We start from the raw sequence: 15,112 nt of genomic DNA on the forward strand, positions 1-15,112 counted from the left end.
CAAGAAGTGTAGACTCTCTCTGGTGTTAGCTGATCGTTCAGTGAAGTACCTTGTGGGCATCTTAGAGGACCTCCGTGAAGATTGGAAGGTATGAGATACCTACAGATTTTGTGGTGCTTGAGATGGATGAAGAGGCTCAAGACCCATTGATTCTAGGAAGGCCATTCTTAGCTACAGCAGGAGCTATTGTTAATGTGAAGGAAGGCACGATTGATCTCCATTTGGGTAAAGAGAACATCCTCCACTTTGACATCAAGAGGAAATTGAGGAAACCAACTGTGTTCGGGCAAGCCTTCTACATTGAAGAGATGGACACTCCTGCTGATGAGCACCTTGAAGAGTTACCACCTGAGGACGACGAGGAGGGAGCATCTCCCTCTACTCATTCCCCATAGAAGGTAACCCACCACACTCCCCTGTATATACCATTTCATTTTTGCATATTAGTCTTCTTTTCGGTATCTCTCTCTCTACTTGACAACACAGAGACTGTGTAACTCAAGTTTGGGGGAGGTACCAAGTATTTGATCATGTTTGCTTTGATGTTGTTTCATTGAGTCATGCATTGCATACCTATTTGCATAGATAAAAAAAAAAAAAAATCAATCATTTAGTTTGCATCATTTGCATTTTTAGGAGAGTCTAGAGCATATAGGTTGCATTCACTTGCATTGGGAGCAATGATTTTGAATGCCTTGTAAAGAACACTACGTTGCACCTGAGTAGCTTTTGCACCTCTCAAAAAGACTTGTATGTTTCGAGCCTTGAAAACTCTTCCTGAAACTTGTTGATTTGCTGAAACTCAGTCTTTGAAGCCAACTACGATCTTATTTGAACTAAACGAACTTAATGCTTCTTGCTCATGGTCCCTTGTGTACTGAGTCATGGCTATACACACTTGAGTTGTCACATCTTTTATGCCAATCTTTTTTTTGACAAACTCTAGTGGTAGACCACTCCCAAAACCTTTTCCTCCTTTAAGCTTTCATTGTTTGATGAGTGAGGCCTTTTTCGGAAAGTCTTACATGTGCATAATGTTGATAGTATCGGGAACGACAATGCTTGATCTTCATTCTTGCTAGATTGGGCACTCTATTGTCTAGCTATAGGTGGGGGGTGAGTGTTGTGATTATGATTCGGGAGAAATGAAAAAGGAAAAGAATAGACTCTTTGTGCTTAAGTGAATTGTTTTATTGGGATAAGTAGAGAAGCCTCTAGCTCAAGTTTTGAAAAGTCTTGGCTCCCAGCCTAAAAAAAAAAAAAAAAAAGAAAAAAAAAAAAAGAAGAAAAACGAAAAAAAAAAAGAAAAGAAAAAGAAAAAAAAAGAGAAAAGAAAAAAAAAGGGGGCTAGCAAAGTTGTTAGGAGCTAAGAAATGTTTTGAGGTTGTGAAAAATCCCTTGCAGATTTCAAAGAGAAAGAGTTGATGTTCTTAGGATCTTTTGGTGAGAGATGTGAGTTGAGTTTGACATTGGGAAATGATTGTGTGATTTGTATGTTTGGGAAAATGGTAGAACAATGGAGATTGAGCATTGTATGCATGAGTTGGTCCCTTTCTTAGATATATTATGTGCAATGTCAAGGCTACTTGTTTTGAGAGTAAACCACTTTAAAAGATCATGGATTTTAAACCTCTTGACTCACCAGAATAAAAGCCTTCCCTTTACTCAACCAAATGATTCAGACCAATTGACCATTTGCAAGAATTCACCTGATGTTTTATGCTTAATGAATATGATAGTTGGTTGATTTGAATGTGTGGATGCTTGATGATGAGTGTAAGGGCAAAAAGAGTTGAGATAGGCCTAGAGAAGCTAGAGTGTAATAAGAGAGTGTGCTAGTTGTGTTTGCTAGTTGTGTTTCTTTTGGCTATGAGCTCCCACCTTCAAACCTCTCTCCCTATGAGTTCTAGAAAGTTCACTTGAGGACAAGTAAAAGAACAAGTTTGGGGGAGTTGATATCTTGCATATTTACATTGTCTTATCCATTTATTCATGTGCATTTTCATCATATAGATTAGGATTTAGCCATGTCTAGGTTGCATTTTGCATACATATGTCTCTATCAGGTATTTGAGTACCACATGGAGTTTCTGGAGACATTTGGGTGCATTTGGAGCTCAAAGGAGGTGATTAGAGTGGTCTTTGGACGAGCACTGCCTGGAGCGACTTCTCGGAGCGACTACATGAGGTCGCTGTGCACCACATCCCGGAGCGACTCATCAGAGCGACTGCACGAAGTCGCTCGCGTTTTCACATCCGGAGACACACATATTTGACCCTGGAGCGACCTTCCAGAGCGACGTGCTGAAGTCGCTCCCGATGTTCAGAGCGACCTGCTGGAGTGACACACCAAGGTCGCTCGCGTTTGTGCCGTCGGAGACACTAAAAGTGGCTCTGGAGCGACTTGCTGGAGCGACACCTGCAAGTCGCTCCGCGTTATTTTGCTGCCGAAAATTACAGTTTCTCGGGGACCTTTTTTTGCAATTTGAAGGCACGTTTTGCACTTCTAAAAAAACTATGTTTTGATACTTTGTAAGCCACCGGAGGCAGATTATCTTTTGATCTATTGAGAAATACACAAGAACTCTCTTGAGAAGTTCATCTCTTGGATTTTGATTTGTTATGTTCTTGTGTTCTTGTTGATTTCTTATCTATTTCTCTACATGATTAATCTGAAATCCAATATGGGTTTAAGAGGAATCATGGAGATTAGTGAGTAATCACCTTTTGAATTCATGGGTTAGGGAGATTAAGGGTGATTAGGTTAGAGCTAGGATGTTTTAGTGTAGATCATTCATATTTCCTTGCTAGTAGAGTAATCATAATGCATCTTCTGAGTTGGCCACTCAGTTGTTGATCCTTAGGCATTTCTCACCCGAAAGGTGTTCGATGAAATGCCCGAGACAACTCTCCTGGGCTTTTAGTATACTTTGCCAAAGACATTTGTTGTTAAAGGTGCTAAGATAGCTAATAGACTTGTTAGTAATGATTGCTTTCATATTATTCAACCAAAGACATTTGATGTTTGAGATATGTTAGCAAATGAGCATTCATCTAGACATAGAGCTTGCTTAGAATTGTGTCTAGGCTTAAGGTTGATAGTTTGATTGATCATTTGCCATCCTTAGTTCGATACTTGATCACCCAAGGTCTAATCCCTATGCCCATGAGTTCTCTTTTCCCTTAGTCAAGAAAGTATCATTCTGTTATTGCTTTCTAGTATTAGTAGTAGTTTAAAACTCATCTAAATCATTGGTTGCACTTAGATTAAGTGAGTACTTGCATTCTCAGTGCTTTAATATCCCTCAGAACTGGTTCGACAATCCTTTATACTACAACATTTGTCTTAGGAGCCTTGAAAACTCCTAACATCAGTTAGTAGGGTGTAGGGTTATGTAGAGTTAGGGTTAGGTAGGGTTTAGGGTTAGGGTTAGGTAGGGTTTAGGGTTAGTAGGGTTTAGGGTTAGGTAGGATTTAGGGTTAGGCAGGGTTTAGGGTTAGGTCAGGTTTAGGGTTAGAAAGGGTTTAGGGTAAGTAGGGTTTAGGTAGGGTTTAGGGTTATGTAGGATTTAGAATTAGGTAGGGTTTAGAGTTAGGGAGGGTTTAGGGTTAGAAAGGGTTTAGGGTTAGAAAGGGTTTAGGGTTTAGAATTAGGTAGAGTTTAGGATTAGAAAGCATTTAAGGTTAGTAGGATTTAGGACTAGAAAGGGTTTAGGGTTAGGTAGGGTTTAGGGTTAGGTAGGATTTAGGGTTAGGTAGGGTTTAGGGTTAGAAAGGGTTTAGGGTAGGTAGGGTTTAGGGTTAGGTAGGGTTTAGGGTTAGTAGGGTTTAAGGTTAGTAGGGTTTAGGGTTAGTAGGATTTAGGGTTAGGTAAGGTTTAGGGGTAGAAAGGGTTTAGGGTTAGAAAGGTTTTAGGTTACGTAGGGTTTAGGTTAGGTAGGGTGTAGGGTTATGTAGAGTTAGGGTTAGGTAGGGTTTAGGGTTAGGGTTAGGTAGGGTTTAGGGTTAGGTTTTAGGTAGGGTTTAGGGTTAGTAGGGTTTAGGGTTAGAAAGGTTTTAGGTTACGTAGGGTTTAGGTTAGGTAGGGTGTAGGGTTATGTAGAGTTAGGGTTAGGTAGGGTTTAGGGTTAGGGTTAGGTAGGGTTTAGGGTTAGGTTTTAGGTAGGGTTTAGGGTTAGTAGGGTTTAGGGTTAGATAGGGTTTAGGGTTAGGCAGTGTTTAGGGTTAGGTCAGGGTTAGGGTTAGAAAAGGTTTAGGGTTAGGTAGGGTTTAGGTAGGGTTTAGGGTTAGGTAGGATTTAGAATTAGGTAGGGTTTAGGGTTAGAAAGGGTTTAGGGTTAATAGGGTTTAGGGTTAGTAGGGTTTAAGGTTAGGTAGGGTTTAGGGCTAGAAAGGGTTTAGGGTTAGAAAAAATTTAGGATACGTAGGTTTTAGGTTAGGTAGGGTTAGTAGGGTGTAGGGTTATGTAGAGTTAGGGTTAGGGTTAGGTAGGGTTTAGGGTTAGGTTTTAGGTAGGGGTTTAGGGTTAGGTAGGGTTTATGGTTAAATAGAGTTTATGGTTAAATAGAGTTTAGGGTTGCGTAGGGTTTATGTTTAGGGTTAGGTAGGTTTAGGGTTTAGGTAGTATGAAGGGTTTAGAGATTAGGGTTAGGTTTATGTAGGGTTTAGGGTTAGATAGGGTTAAGGTCTAGGTTTAGGAAGGGTTTAGGGTTAGGTAGGATTTAGGGTTTAGGTAGTAGGAAAGGTTTAGCGTTGGGTTTAAGGTTTGGTTTAGAATAATGTTTAGGATTATCGGGTTTAGTGTTTGTTTGTTTTTTTGTTTATGCATTTAGTGCTCGGTTTTACGGATAAAATTTTGTATTAATATTATTGATTCATAATTTTTTAAAAAATGTTAAAAATTTTAACGTAATTTTTAATGTTCTTAAAACAAAGCATGTATTTTTTTATTAAGTTTTTGTGACAATAAATTGAATATATCTTAGACCAAAAATCATAAATATTCTCAGTCTTATACATTTTGTTCTTCAAGTTATTGTTACTTTTATTTACTTTTATACATTTCTCTTAATATTTATATATGCATCCATAATATTTTAAAAAATGATTTTTCATTAACTAATGTATTTATTGTAGTTTTAAATATATTATAGTTTTCGTGCAGTTGATTAATTTTTTTTGTCGTTGGTGATATTTGAAGTGGTTAAGAACCTGAATGGATATTTACTTTCATAAAGTTTTTGGTGTATGTTTAAGGATAAAAATTTGTAAAGGCTTTTAAATCATATGAATATAATATTCAACACACTACTGTTGATTGTTTATATACTTAAAATTCTGAAGTAGGTAATTGCAAATTTGCTGAACTCATAGATTTGTTGCTACTTTATAAATTATTACAGGATGAGGTACATATGGTAAAGATTACTTTGATGATAATATAACGTCCCTATCGTAATGTGTGTGTTTTTTTTTATCTACTATGTATTAAGAAATAATTAACACATTCAATAATATTAAAGAGTAAAAGGCCCTCTCAGTTGTTCATAGTATAAGCCCAAAGTTGAACTCAAGTTTAGCCAAAGAAATAAAACCCAGAGACACGTGTCAGCCTGTCAGAGAGTGACTTTCCACGTGGATATTTTAGGAGAGAGACAAACATATTTTTATATATATAGAAGATTCATTACTAAAATAAAATCTTAAAATAACTCAATATTATATTTTTAATTATATAATAAAAAAAATTATTTGATTAATATTTAATTATATAATTTATGTTTTTAACGTTTTACTAAAATATATTTTCAGATAACAATACAATATATATATATATTATCTTTTTTAATTATAATTTTTAGATTTTGGATAATTCAATATTCTATTTTAATTATATAATTAATAATTTTATTTAATTAATGTTTAGTTATAGAATTTATGTTTTTAACTTTTTACTTAAAGACTTTTTCAGATAACAATACAATATATACAAAAGTTATCTCTTTTTTAAATTATATTTTCAGATTTTGGATAATTCTTACTATTCTTAATATTAATCAATTATCTAATCAAAATCAATTAAAATTTCATTTTTATTTTTTAATCTATATATACATTTTATTCATTAAGGGTTAAACGATATTAACTACTCTAACTTTCAACGTGAGAACTCCATTGCGAAAATTTACTTCGCAAATAATAGTTTTAAATTATATAATTAAAAAAATTGTATGATTGATATTTAATTATATAATTTATGTTTTTAACGTTATATAATTTATGTTTTTAACGTTTTACTAAAATACTTTTTCAGATAACAATACAATATATATATATAGAAATTATCTTTTTAATTATATTTTTAGATTTTGGATAATTCAATATTCTATTTTTAATTATATAATTAATAGTTTTATTTAATTAATATTTAGTTATAGAATTTATGTTTCTAACTTTTTACTTAAAGGCTTTGAGATAACAATACAATATATACAGAAGTTATCTCTTTTTAAATTATATTTTCAGATTTTGGATAATTCTTAGTATTCTTAATATTAATCAATTATCTAATCAAAATCAATTAAAATTTCGTTTCTTATTTTTTAATTTATTTATACATTTTATTCATTAAGGGTATAAACGATATTAACCACTCTAACTTTCAACGTGAGAGCTTCATTGCAAAAATTTACTTCACAAATCCCCTAGACTATATTTGAGAAGTGATTTGTATATATGTCATCGTTACATTAACTTTCACAAAAAAATGATGACATGGCTTAAAAGAAATATGACATGGCATAAATTTAATTGGACATGTAAAACTTACTATATTTAGATTAATGTTTTTGGTAAGATTTCTTAAATATAATAATGATGATTTTCTATATACGGATTTATATTTTTAGAAAAGCTTCATAATATAGTAATAACTAATAATTTTTATATCAAAAATATTTTTTCTCAGAAAATATTCATTTTGGTAAGATTTTTATCAAGAAACCAATTTCCAGTGCTTCCTCTACTTGGACGGAACTTTCTCTCTCCACCTTATCTCTTGAAGACGATAAACTTGAGCTTCGTCTCTTCGCACCGACGGCGCGCGGCGCGGTGGCGCGCGTGACTGGAGGCCCCCTCCGTCTAGTTTCTTTCTCTCGTTTTGCTGTTATCCCATCTGTCTCGCTCCCTTCGATATGTGCGTTGTTCTGGGCTAGGACTTGGCTCCGGAAAATTGCTCCGCTGCAGAGGAGTTTTGATCCGGTGGTCTCGCAGCTTTCTCTGGAACAATGGCGAGAAAGTCGAGCGGTGGGTGGAGATTGCAGTCGGCTTTTTGGGGTATGGTTGGAGATCGATTTTCTCTTTCAGATCTCGTCCTGCTTTTTCTGTTCGTGAGGAGGAGCGTCGCGGTGTCCTCTCCTGGGTTTCGGCGGTTCGCTGCTCTAGCCCAGGCGGTTCTCGGCTACGGAGGGTGTCTCTCGTCGGTTTTTGAACCTGAGTATCCTCCTCCTAGCGTGGTGTGTGCTGGTGGGTTTCTCTACCACGGCGGCGAGTTCGTGAGCTTCAGCACGCAGGCGGGATGGTGTCTGAGCTCGGTGGCCGGCTCGCGTAGGTCATATGGGAGGTTTAAAGAGCGGTCGTCTATGTCCGCTTGAGTGGCCTTTCACTTTGCTTCCTCACCTTTGGCCCTCCTCTTTGCGGTTTCTGTACTGGTGTGCCCTGTTTCAAATCCCGTTCTTGTTGAGGCAAGTGACGGCCCTAGCGTCTCCAATTTCAGTTCGTCGGTTCTCGGCGACGACGAGCGTGTGGTGGTTTCTCTGGTCATTGACCGCCACTTCCTAAAGCTCGGTCTTCGCTCACATCCCAGCATCACTTGGGTTTGCTTGTGCTCTTTGTGGTGGTTGCGAGGCAATTGTGTGCAGGTTGGGCTCGGTATGGGATGTTCGGAAGTTGCAGCCCTTTTTGCTCGGAACGGCATCATGTATAGGTCGTATTCGGGTCTATTAATAGCTCGGTTTTGGTTTCTGCGGTGTGTAGGCCTCTGCTCTTGTGTTGTCTCTTGTGGGTTGTGCTACTAAGCCTCGGCAAGCTGTTCTCGGATGGGCCATTATCTTTAAGAGCGGATCATCGGGGAGGCCAAAATTACCGGGTTCCGACTCTCGGTTGAACTTGGCTCATTCTTTTGCGGCAAGCTGTTGTTGTGGACATGGCCGAGCCTCGGGGATAGCGGTTTAGGTAGTTTGTGTCTTCGTCCCGTTTTAGCTAAATCGAGTTTGTGTTTAGATTTATTTTCCGTTTATCTGTTTCTTGTTAACCTCTGTATTTTCTGTCAAAAACGAAAAAACTTGGTAATAATATCTTTACATTTTACCAAAAAAAAAAAAACTATATTTTATCAACGTATATAAGTTATTTTTATATAATTATATATTATTAGAAATAATTTATATATTTACAAATAGAAATATTTAAAAATGGTAATTAAATAAAGAATAATATAATAAAGTAACTTTATAAATTTCAATTATTTTTATCAAAAGTTAAATAATGCAAAATTAAAAGGTCAAAGTAAATTTGAATAAATCAAACTAAAAATAATAACATTATGGTTTTATTTTTTAAACTAATAAAAGTAAAATAGAAAAATAGAAAATTTTATTTATATATAACATTTTTAAATAATTTAATTACACCCGCGCTTCAGCACCGGCGGATCACCTGGTTTGTATTAGTTGTGAGTGTGCAAAGCAATACTTAATTATATAATCACTAGATCTTCATTCTTCTCTAAAGAGGAGCCGCCGTGAACACATTACTGCACCACCTTCTTTTTCTTCTTCTTCTTCTTCACAAACACTCTCCTATCCATCACTTTCCTTTATTCAACGTTCATCTTCTTCTCTTTTATGGAGTTGTGTTGCTGTTGGAGGATGTGAGACATACCATCTCCACGTCACCATAGTATTCACCACTGGAGACCAAACATTACGGCTAATGACGTTATGAGGGTGCACATCATCACTTTTTCACCTGATCCAACAGATTTTCAGTGTTTTCTTTAACAAAATTATATCATGGCAATTATAACTCTTCAAATTTTACTGTAAATAACAGGTCATTTTCGGGAGAAGAAGAGATGGGTGTTACATCACTATCCTAGACCTAATGTTAAAACTTAAAACTCACAATCCTAAATCTATATCTAGCCTTTTGCTTAATTTTTCCTTAAGTTACAATTATAAGTCTTAGAAACTGTAGTTAACTTGTTAACAGAACAAAAGACTCACACATTTATGACAAATGGCACATTAGGTGTATATTAGGTGATAAAGACAAACTAATACACCTTTTAATTGCATTTGATTTAATGTCTAATGTTAATGCACACAAATTTTTATAAAATTTATTTTCATTATATAAAAATACTAAAAAAATTAATTTTAGGGAAATTCTCTCAAATAGCCATTTTTAAGTTTTGTCACAAAAATAACCCTCAAAAAAGAAAATGACAAAAATAGCCCCTTTTTATTTTGAAATTTTTGATATTTTTTTTTTAATTTGAAACTCTATCCCCAAAACTTCACCCCTCAACTCTTAACCCTAAGTCTAGATTAGTTAATACTAGGATAAAAACACATTTTGATCTTTTAATAAAACTTATTTTGGTCATTTTCTTCATTGAAGACTATTTTTGTGACAAAAACTTAGAAATAGCTATCCTAGAAAATTTCTCTTATTTTAATCAATAAAAATGTAATATTTGTATTTATTTACACATCTTTAAAAATGTTAAAATTTTATATGAAATAATGATATTTTGTAAGAAATATGTTTTATCAAACACCAAATAAACTTAAGCAAATGGAGTAACATTTTATAACTGATAACAACTTAACTTAAACTTTAATAGATGGTATTTGTAATTAATATGAAGAAAAGAAACACTTCTACTTTTGACGAAAAAGAAGAAAGCTAATTCCCTTATTCAAAATATATGAAAAATAGTATTAAGTGGAAACTAAATCATGAATTATGATTCCGTACCAAATCGGGATCTAACCATAGTTAAAAAGAAGAGTACTCGATGTGAAAAACCTTCCAAAGTTGAGGGAGACAAAAACAAGAAGTAAAAAAAATTGTTTTCAGACAACAAAAAAACTTATTACAAAAAACAGAACAGAAGCTGCTCTTTTGTCCAAAGCTTCTTCCTTTCTCTTTCTCCAACATTTTCTTCTCTCTGCAAAATAAAAATAAACGTAAAATAAACAAAATAGACAAAATAAACTTTTTATGTTTTGTTTTTGGGTATTAATACTTGTTTTTTGTTTGCTTTCCTCGTAAAACCCATGACCCCTTTCTTCCTCTCTTGCTTCTAATCTTCAAGAAAAAATGCCTTCTTTTGCCTTTGGATCTCATCACCATTTGGCCAATCCCACTGACTCGCCGTACACCGTAGAAATTAGCATCGACGGCGACTCCTCCGACTTGGATTCCTTGTCTGAGGTCGACTTAGAGAGCGGCGGTGTGACGAAGCTGCATTCCGGTGGTGGTAAGAAGAGGAGGACGAGGAGGAGAAAGAAGAAGAAGAAAAGGAAGAAGAAGAAAGAGAGTAGAGATTGCAGGATCTGTCATCTGCCTTTAGAGACTACTAACAAAGCAGATGAAGAATGTGAAGATTCTGATGAACAAGAAGAACAAGGTGAAGAAGAAGATGAAGAAGAGGAAGAGTATTATGGTTTGCCTTTGCAATTGGGTTGTTCTTGTAAAGGTGATTTGGGTGTAGCTCACAGTAAGTGTGCTGAAACTTGGTTCAAGATCAAAGGAAACATGTAAGTTTCCTCAACAATTATTCTCATAAACTTTCTATATTTAGATATATATTTTCTGTTTCTGGAAAAATCTATAGTTTCTTGTGAAAAAACAGTGAAGTGTGAAAACTTTATGAGGAAACAAAATTATTTGCTTTATGTACTTTGGGTTCTTTTTTATTGTCTGATTTTCTAGAGATCTACATGATTACTTCCCAAAAAGATTGTCTCTACTGAAGCTGGAATCTACAGTTTTTTTTTTGTCACCACCAATTATTCAGATTCTGTTCCCATGTGTTGTCTCAATGTTCTTATTTTCCTGCTCATTTGGACTGATTCTTTGTTGTCTCAGACGCTATCTATGATTAATTGGCTTGATTTTGAACCTTCACTGAGAATCTTGCAGCTCCTTTTATTAGGACAGTTTGATTCTCTTACCAGTCACCCTTATACTAATTAGCTCTGTGTCTAAGTTCTTTGCATTGTAGGCAGTAAAAACCGGTTTAGATTTTATTCTTGTGTGTTTAGAATTGAAGAGAGTCTCTAAAGGCTATTATACTGATTAGCACTTATTCACATTGTATCTATGAATCTGAGCAGGACATGTGAGATATGCGGAGCAATGGCTATAAACGTAGCTGGGGAACAGTCAAACCCAGAGAGCACCGCCTCTACACATTCACAAGTGGCTGCAGGACAAACTCAGAGTAGTCAGACAGAGCCAAGGGGAATCTGGCATGGTCGCCGTGTAATGAACTTTTTACTTGCCGCTATGGTCTTTGCCTTCATTGTCTCTTGGCTTTTTCACTTCAAAGTCCTCAAGTGAAACAAAACTCCATCCATCCCACCCTCTCTCTCTTCTCCTGGCTCATGAGCCGCTTGCAATCACTACATCAAATCCCTCCTGTTGCTTGATTGTTCGTTCACACGTTTTGTAGCTGTAAAAACTTGTTAGTTTTTAGATTGTTGTTGTCACTTGTGAGCTTTACATCTTCTTGTATAATATCCATCTCTACTCTAGGCTTGGTCTAAACTTGTGCGCAATCAAGAATAGGGGCTTAGCTCTTTTTACTGTTCTTTAAATTATGTTCAAAGAAGATATCACTAAAAGATAAAAAGGATCTTTGGACAAATGAGAAAGATCCTTTGATTCACATGAAACCACAAGTTTATCATGAGCTGAGCTAAAATGCTTTAAACACACAAAAGCCAACACTTGCAAGTTTTCAGTTTCTGTTGTTGTGTTTCTTGACTTCCAAGGAAGTACCGTCTTTTAGGGTTTCGCAAGCGTCTTTATCCATTCCAAGGCTGAAGAGAGCAGCAGCCTGAAGATAAAATGCTGTTGGCCACTCAGGAGACACTACTTGCGCCTGCATTGCATCACCAAGTGCCTCTTGAGGCTTGTTGCTCATCAGATAACACAGACACCTCCTTGCAAATACCGTTGGCGATACCATTGTCCCATCTTCAATGAACTGCAGATTACAATCAGAGAACATTCAGATACATTTAAGGTTTCAAGAAAGTAGCCAACTAACTTTGTATTCCTTACCTGCGTGTAACATTCGATGGTAGTGACAAAGTCTTTGCCTTTGAACGCAGCATCTCCTTGTTTCTTAGCGTTTAGAGTCTCCTGAATCTGGTCGGTCCACACTTGGAACGAGAGCTGCATTTGCAAATGAAACAATGATCATAGACCTCCTAGAAGATGAAAGAAACTTGGTGTTCATGTACATTACCTCATTAGCTACGCCTTCATCGTCTTTGTATCCAACCTTTTCAAGAATCTCATGAATCGCTGTGAGATCAAGTCTTGAACAAGCATCACCAAGAGGGGTCAGAAGCGAAGTTGTTTCCTTTGGAGGAGAAGCAGATCCATGTGGAATCCCCATTAAGACATAAGACGGAACCTGAAGAAAAACAACAAAGATACAGAGGAGTCACAACAAGACGTGAATGGTTGAGAAAGTTTGTTCTAGTGAGAGCAACATACATCAGTTTCCTTCTGAAGAGGAGCGAGTGAGGTCACAAGAGACTTCACATTTGGCCTTTCACGAGCTTCATACTGCAAACAACGTGAAGCTAAACGAACCAAATCAGTTCCATCATCGTTTGAGAAATGACCATCGAGAGCCGAGTCCATTAGCATCAGAAAGTTCTTCCCACGGATCAGATCAAGCGCCTGCAAAGAAACTAATAAGATCAAGAACCTCTTCCCCAAGAAAAGGTTGAGCCATGTTTATGCACTTACATGGCTTGGTGGTATGTGTTTGCCACTGAGAAGGTCTAGCAACAGCGTTCCAAAGCTGTAGACAACGCTCTCCGGTATCACTCTCCCTGTAACATATTAACAAACACACACATGGATTCATCAGATCAGTATAATAACTTGAAGCCATTGCATCTCACAACCAGTAACTAACCAGTTCTTAAGTACTCAGGAGGTGTGAAAGCCAGATTAGTACTGTAACTCTTCCCATCCCTACTATTCTTCATTAGACCGAAGCAAGATAGTCTCGGATTACCATCCTGTAATACAGTAAAATCTCTATAAATTAATAATGTTGGGACTATAATAATTTATTAATAAGCACGGAGAAGTAGACCTGGTCAAACAAGATCCTGTAAGCGTTGAGATCATGGTACAAGGCGCGACCTTTGCTACTACAATACTCAAGTGCTTGTGCAAGATACAAAGCCACTCTCACCCTCATAGCCCACTTCATTGGCTGGCTATCCCCTGCATATATATATAACAAATTAACAAACAAGTAGAGTGTTGCTGCTAATCTCTTTAAAAAAAATGGATGAAAAGACTTTACAGTGGAAGAGATGCTTAGAGAGAGTTTCAAAAGGCATAAACTCAGCAACGAGCAGTCTCTCATCTCCTTCACAGCAGAAACCAATCAAGTTGGCTAACCTCTCGCTCCTCAACTGCCCCACAGCTTTTGCTTCCTCCTAAAAGACCAAATAAAAATGGGAAACAGTTAAGCAACTGCAGAGTTACTAATAATGATAGCAAAAGGAAGCAACTTTGTACAAGGAATTGACGCGTGTCAGGCCAAGCGGATCTGTTGAAGCGTTTAACAGCGATCCATCGCTCATCTTCGAGTCTGCCTTTATACACGACGTTTGGAGCTTTAACGCCGTGTTCGGACACGATGCTGTCCGCAGAGAAACCTGAAGTAGCGGTTCGTAGTTGGTCGAAGCTGAACTCACTAAACGACGCCGAATCGTCATTTCCGTTTTCTGTCGGGAAATTAAAAGAAGTCGACTTTTGTTAGCAGAAAGAGAGAGAGAGAGAGAGAATGAAAATGCGGTTAAAGCTTAAAGACTTTAAGAGTTAAACCGAGATCAGAAGCGTCGTTGAGAGATGATTTGTGATGTGTTTGCCACCAACAGAGAGATAGCTTAGAGCAACGAGGTCCCATTTGAAAAAGCTTCGAATCAAAAGAAAGATGAAAGCTTTCTTCGTTAAACCCGGAAAAGCAAAAACCCTTTTTTTCCTGTCCGAGTCACTTCTTGAGAGAAAGATTAAAAAAGGTTTTGTTTTTGTGTTTTCTTTTTTCTTCTCGAGGAAAAAGGAATCTACGAAAAACTGAGGGAGCTAATTTATACAGCGCACGTAGTGGAGAAGACACTGATGCGAAAAAGGCAGGATATTTAATTAAGCATTTCATTAAAAAACAAAAACAAAAACAAATAGTATTATACATTACTGGTATTTTTATATATACACCGCTAAAACGATATTTTATTGGTTTTATATTTGATATTCAAATATATCATCTCACTTTCAAAACTTCTTTTTCAACTGGAATTTATCAAATGACCATAGTGTATATTAACATATTGCATTACACTGGCCAAAGATGTCTAAGGGCATCTCCATCCTTACTCCATTTTTTTCTCTAAAAGTGAATATGGAGTAAGGAATGCTCCAACCCAACTTCATATCTCACTCCATAATGAAATTTACTCCATAAATGGAGTAATCTCTTTTTTGTTTGTTCATCACTCCATTATGGAGTGGGAAATGGAGTAGGATTGGAGCAATTTTACTCTATTTTCACTTTTACTCCATTTTGAAGGAAAAAATGGAGTTTTACATTGGAGATGCTCTAAAGACATCTCCATCCCTACTCCATTTTTCCCTCTAAAATGGAGTAAACGTGAATATGGAGTAAGAAATGATCCAATCCAACTTCATATCTCACTCCATAATGAAATTTACTCCATAAATGGAGTAATATTTTTTTTGGTTGTTCATCACTCCATTATGGAGTGGAAAATAGAGTAGGGTTGGA

General features: G+C 36.3%; 2 protein-coding genes across 2 annotated transcripts; one reads left to right on the top strand and one right to left on the bottom strand.

The window, feature by feature from the left end:
* Positions 1 to 10,112: 10,112 nt before the first annotated feature.
* On the top strand, positions 10,113 to 11,871 carry LOC103845325. Its single transcript, XM_009122161.3, has 2 exons — positions 10,113 to 10,826; positions 11,406 to 11,871. Exons 1-2 carry the CDS (start codon positions 10,387 to 10,389, stop codon positions 11,629 to 11,631), a joined length of 666 nt encoding a protein of 221 aa, XP_009120409.1. The 5' UTR covers positions 10,113 to 10,386; the 3' UTR covers positions 11,632 to 11,871.
* On the bottom strand, positions 11,859 to 14,236 carry LOC103845326 (serine/threonine-protein kinase BSK5). Its single transcript, XM_009122162.3, has 10 exons — positions 14,155 to 14,236; positions 13,846 to 14,054; positions 13,628 to 13,763; positions 13,412 to 13,545; positions 13,229 to 13,334; positions 13,057 to 13,142; positions 12,799 to 12,987; positions 12,545 to 12,715; positions 12,358 to 12,471; positions 11,859 to 12,280 (listed from the first exon to the last, which is right to left on the bottom strand). Exons 1-10 carry the CDS (start codon positions 14,234 to 14,236, stop codon positions 12,032 to 12,034), a joined length of 1,476 nt encoding a protein of 491 aa, XP_009120410.1. The 3' UTR covers positions 11,859 to 12,031.
* Between the last annotated feature and the right edge of the window lie 876 nt (positions 14,237 to 15,112).

The sequence above is a fragment of the Brassica rapa genome, chromosome A10, assembly GCF_000309985.2.
Source record: "Brassica rapa cultivar Chiifu-401-42 chromosome A10, CAAS_Brap_v3.01, whole genome shotgun sequence".
NCBI lineage: Eukaryota > Viridiplantae > Streptophyta > Magnoliopsida > Brassicales > Brassicaceae > Brassica > Brassica rapa.

Excerpts from the sequence above, each read along its gene's own strand:
- LOC103845325 (XM_009122161.3), top strand. The coding sequence starts at position 10,387 with ATGCCTTCTTTTGCCTTTGGATCTCATCACCATTTGGCCAATCCCACT. Across the intron at positions 10,827-11,405 it reads TTCAAGATCAAAGGAAACAT|GACATGTGAGATATGCGGAG; the intron begins GTAAGTTTCCTC and ends GAATCTGAGCAG.
- LOC103845326 (XM_009122162.3), bottom strand. The coding sequence starts at position 14,236 with ATGGGACCTCGTTGCTCTAAGCTATCTCTCTGTTGGTGGCAAACACAT. Across the intron at positions 13,546-13,627 it reads CTCTAAGCATCTCTTCCACT|GGGATAGCCAGCCAATGAAG; the intron begins GTAAAGTCTTTT and ends ATATATATGCAG. Across the intron at positions 12,281-12,357 it reads CCATCGAATGTTACACGCAG|TTCATTGAAGATGGGACAAT; the intron begins GTAAGGAATACA and ends TGTAATCTGCAG.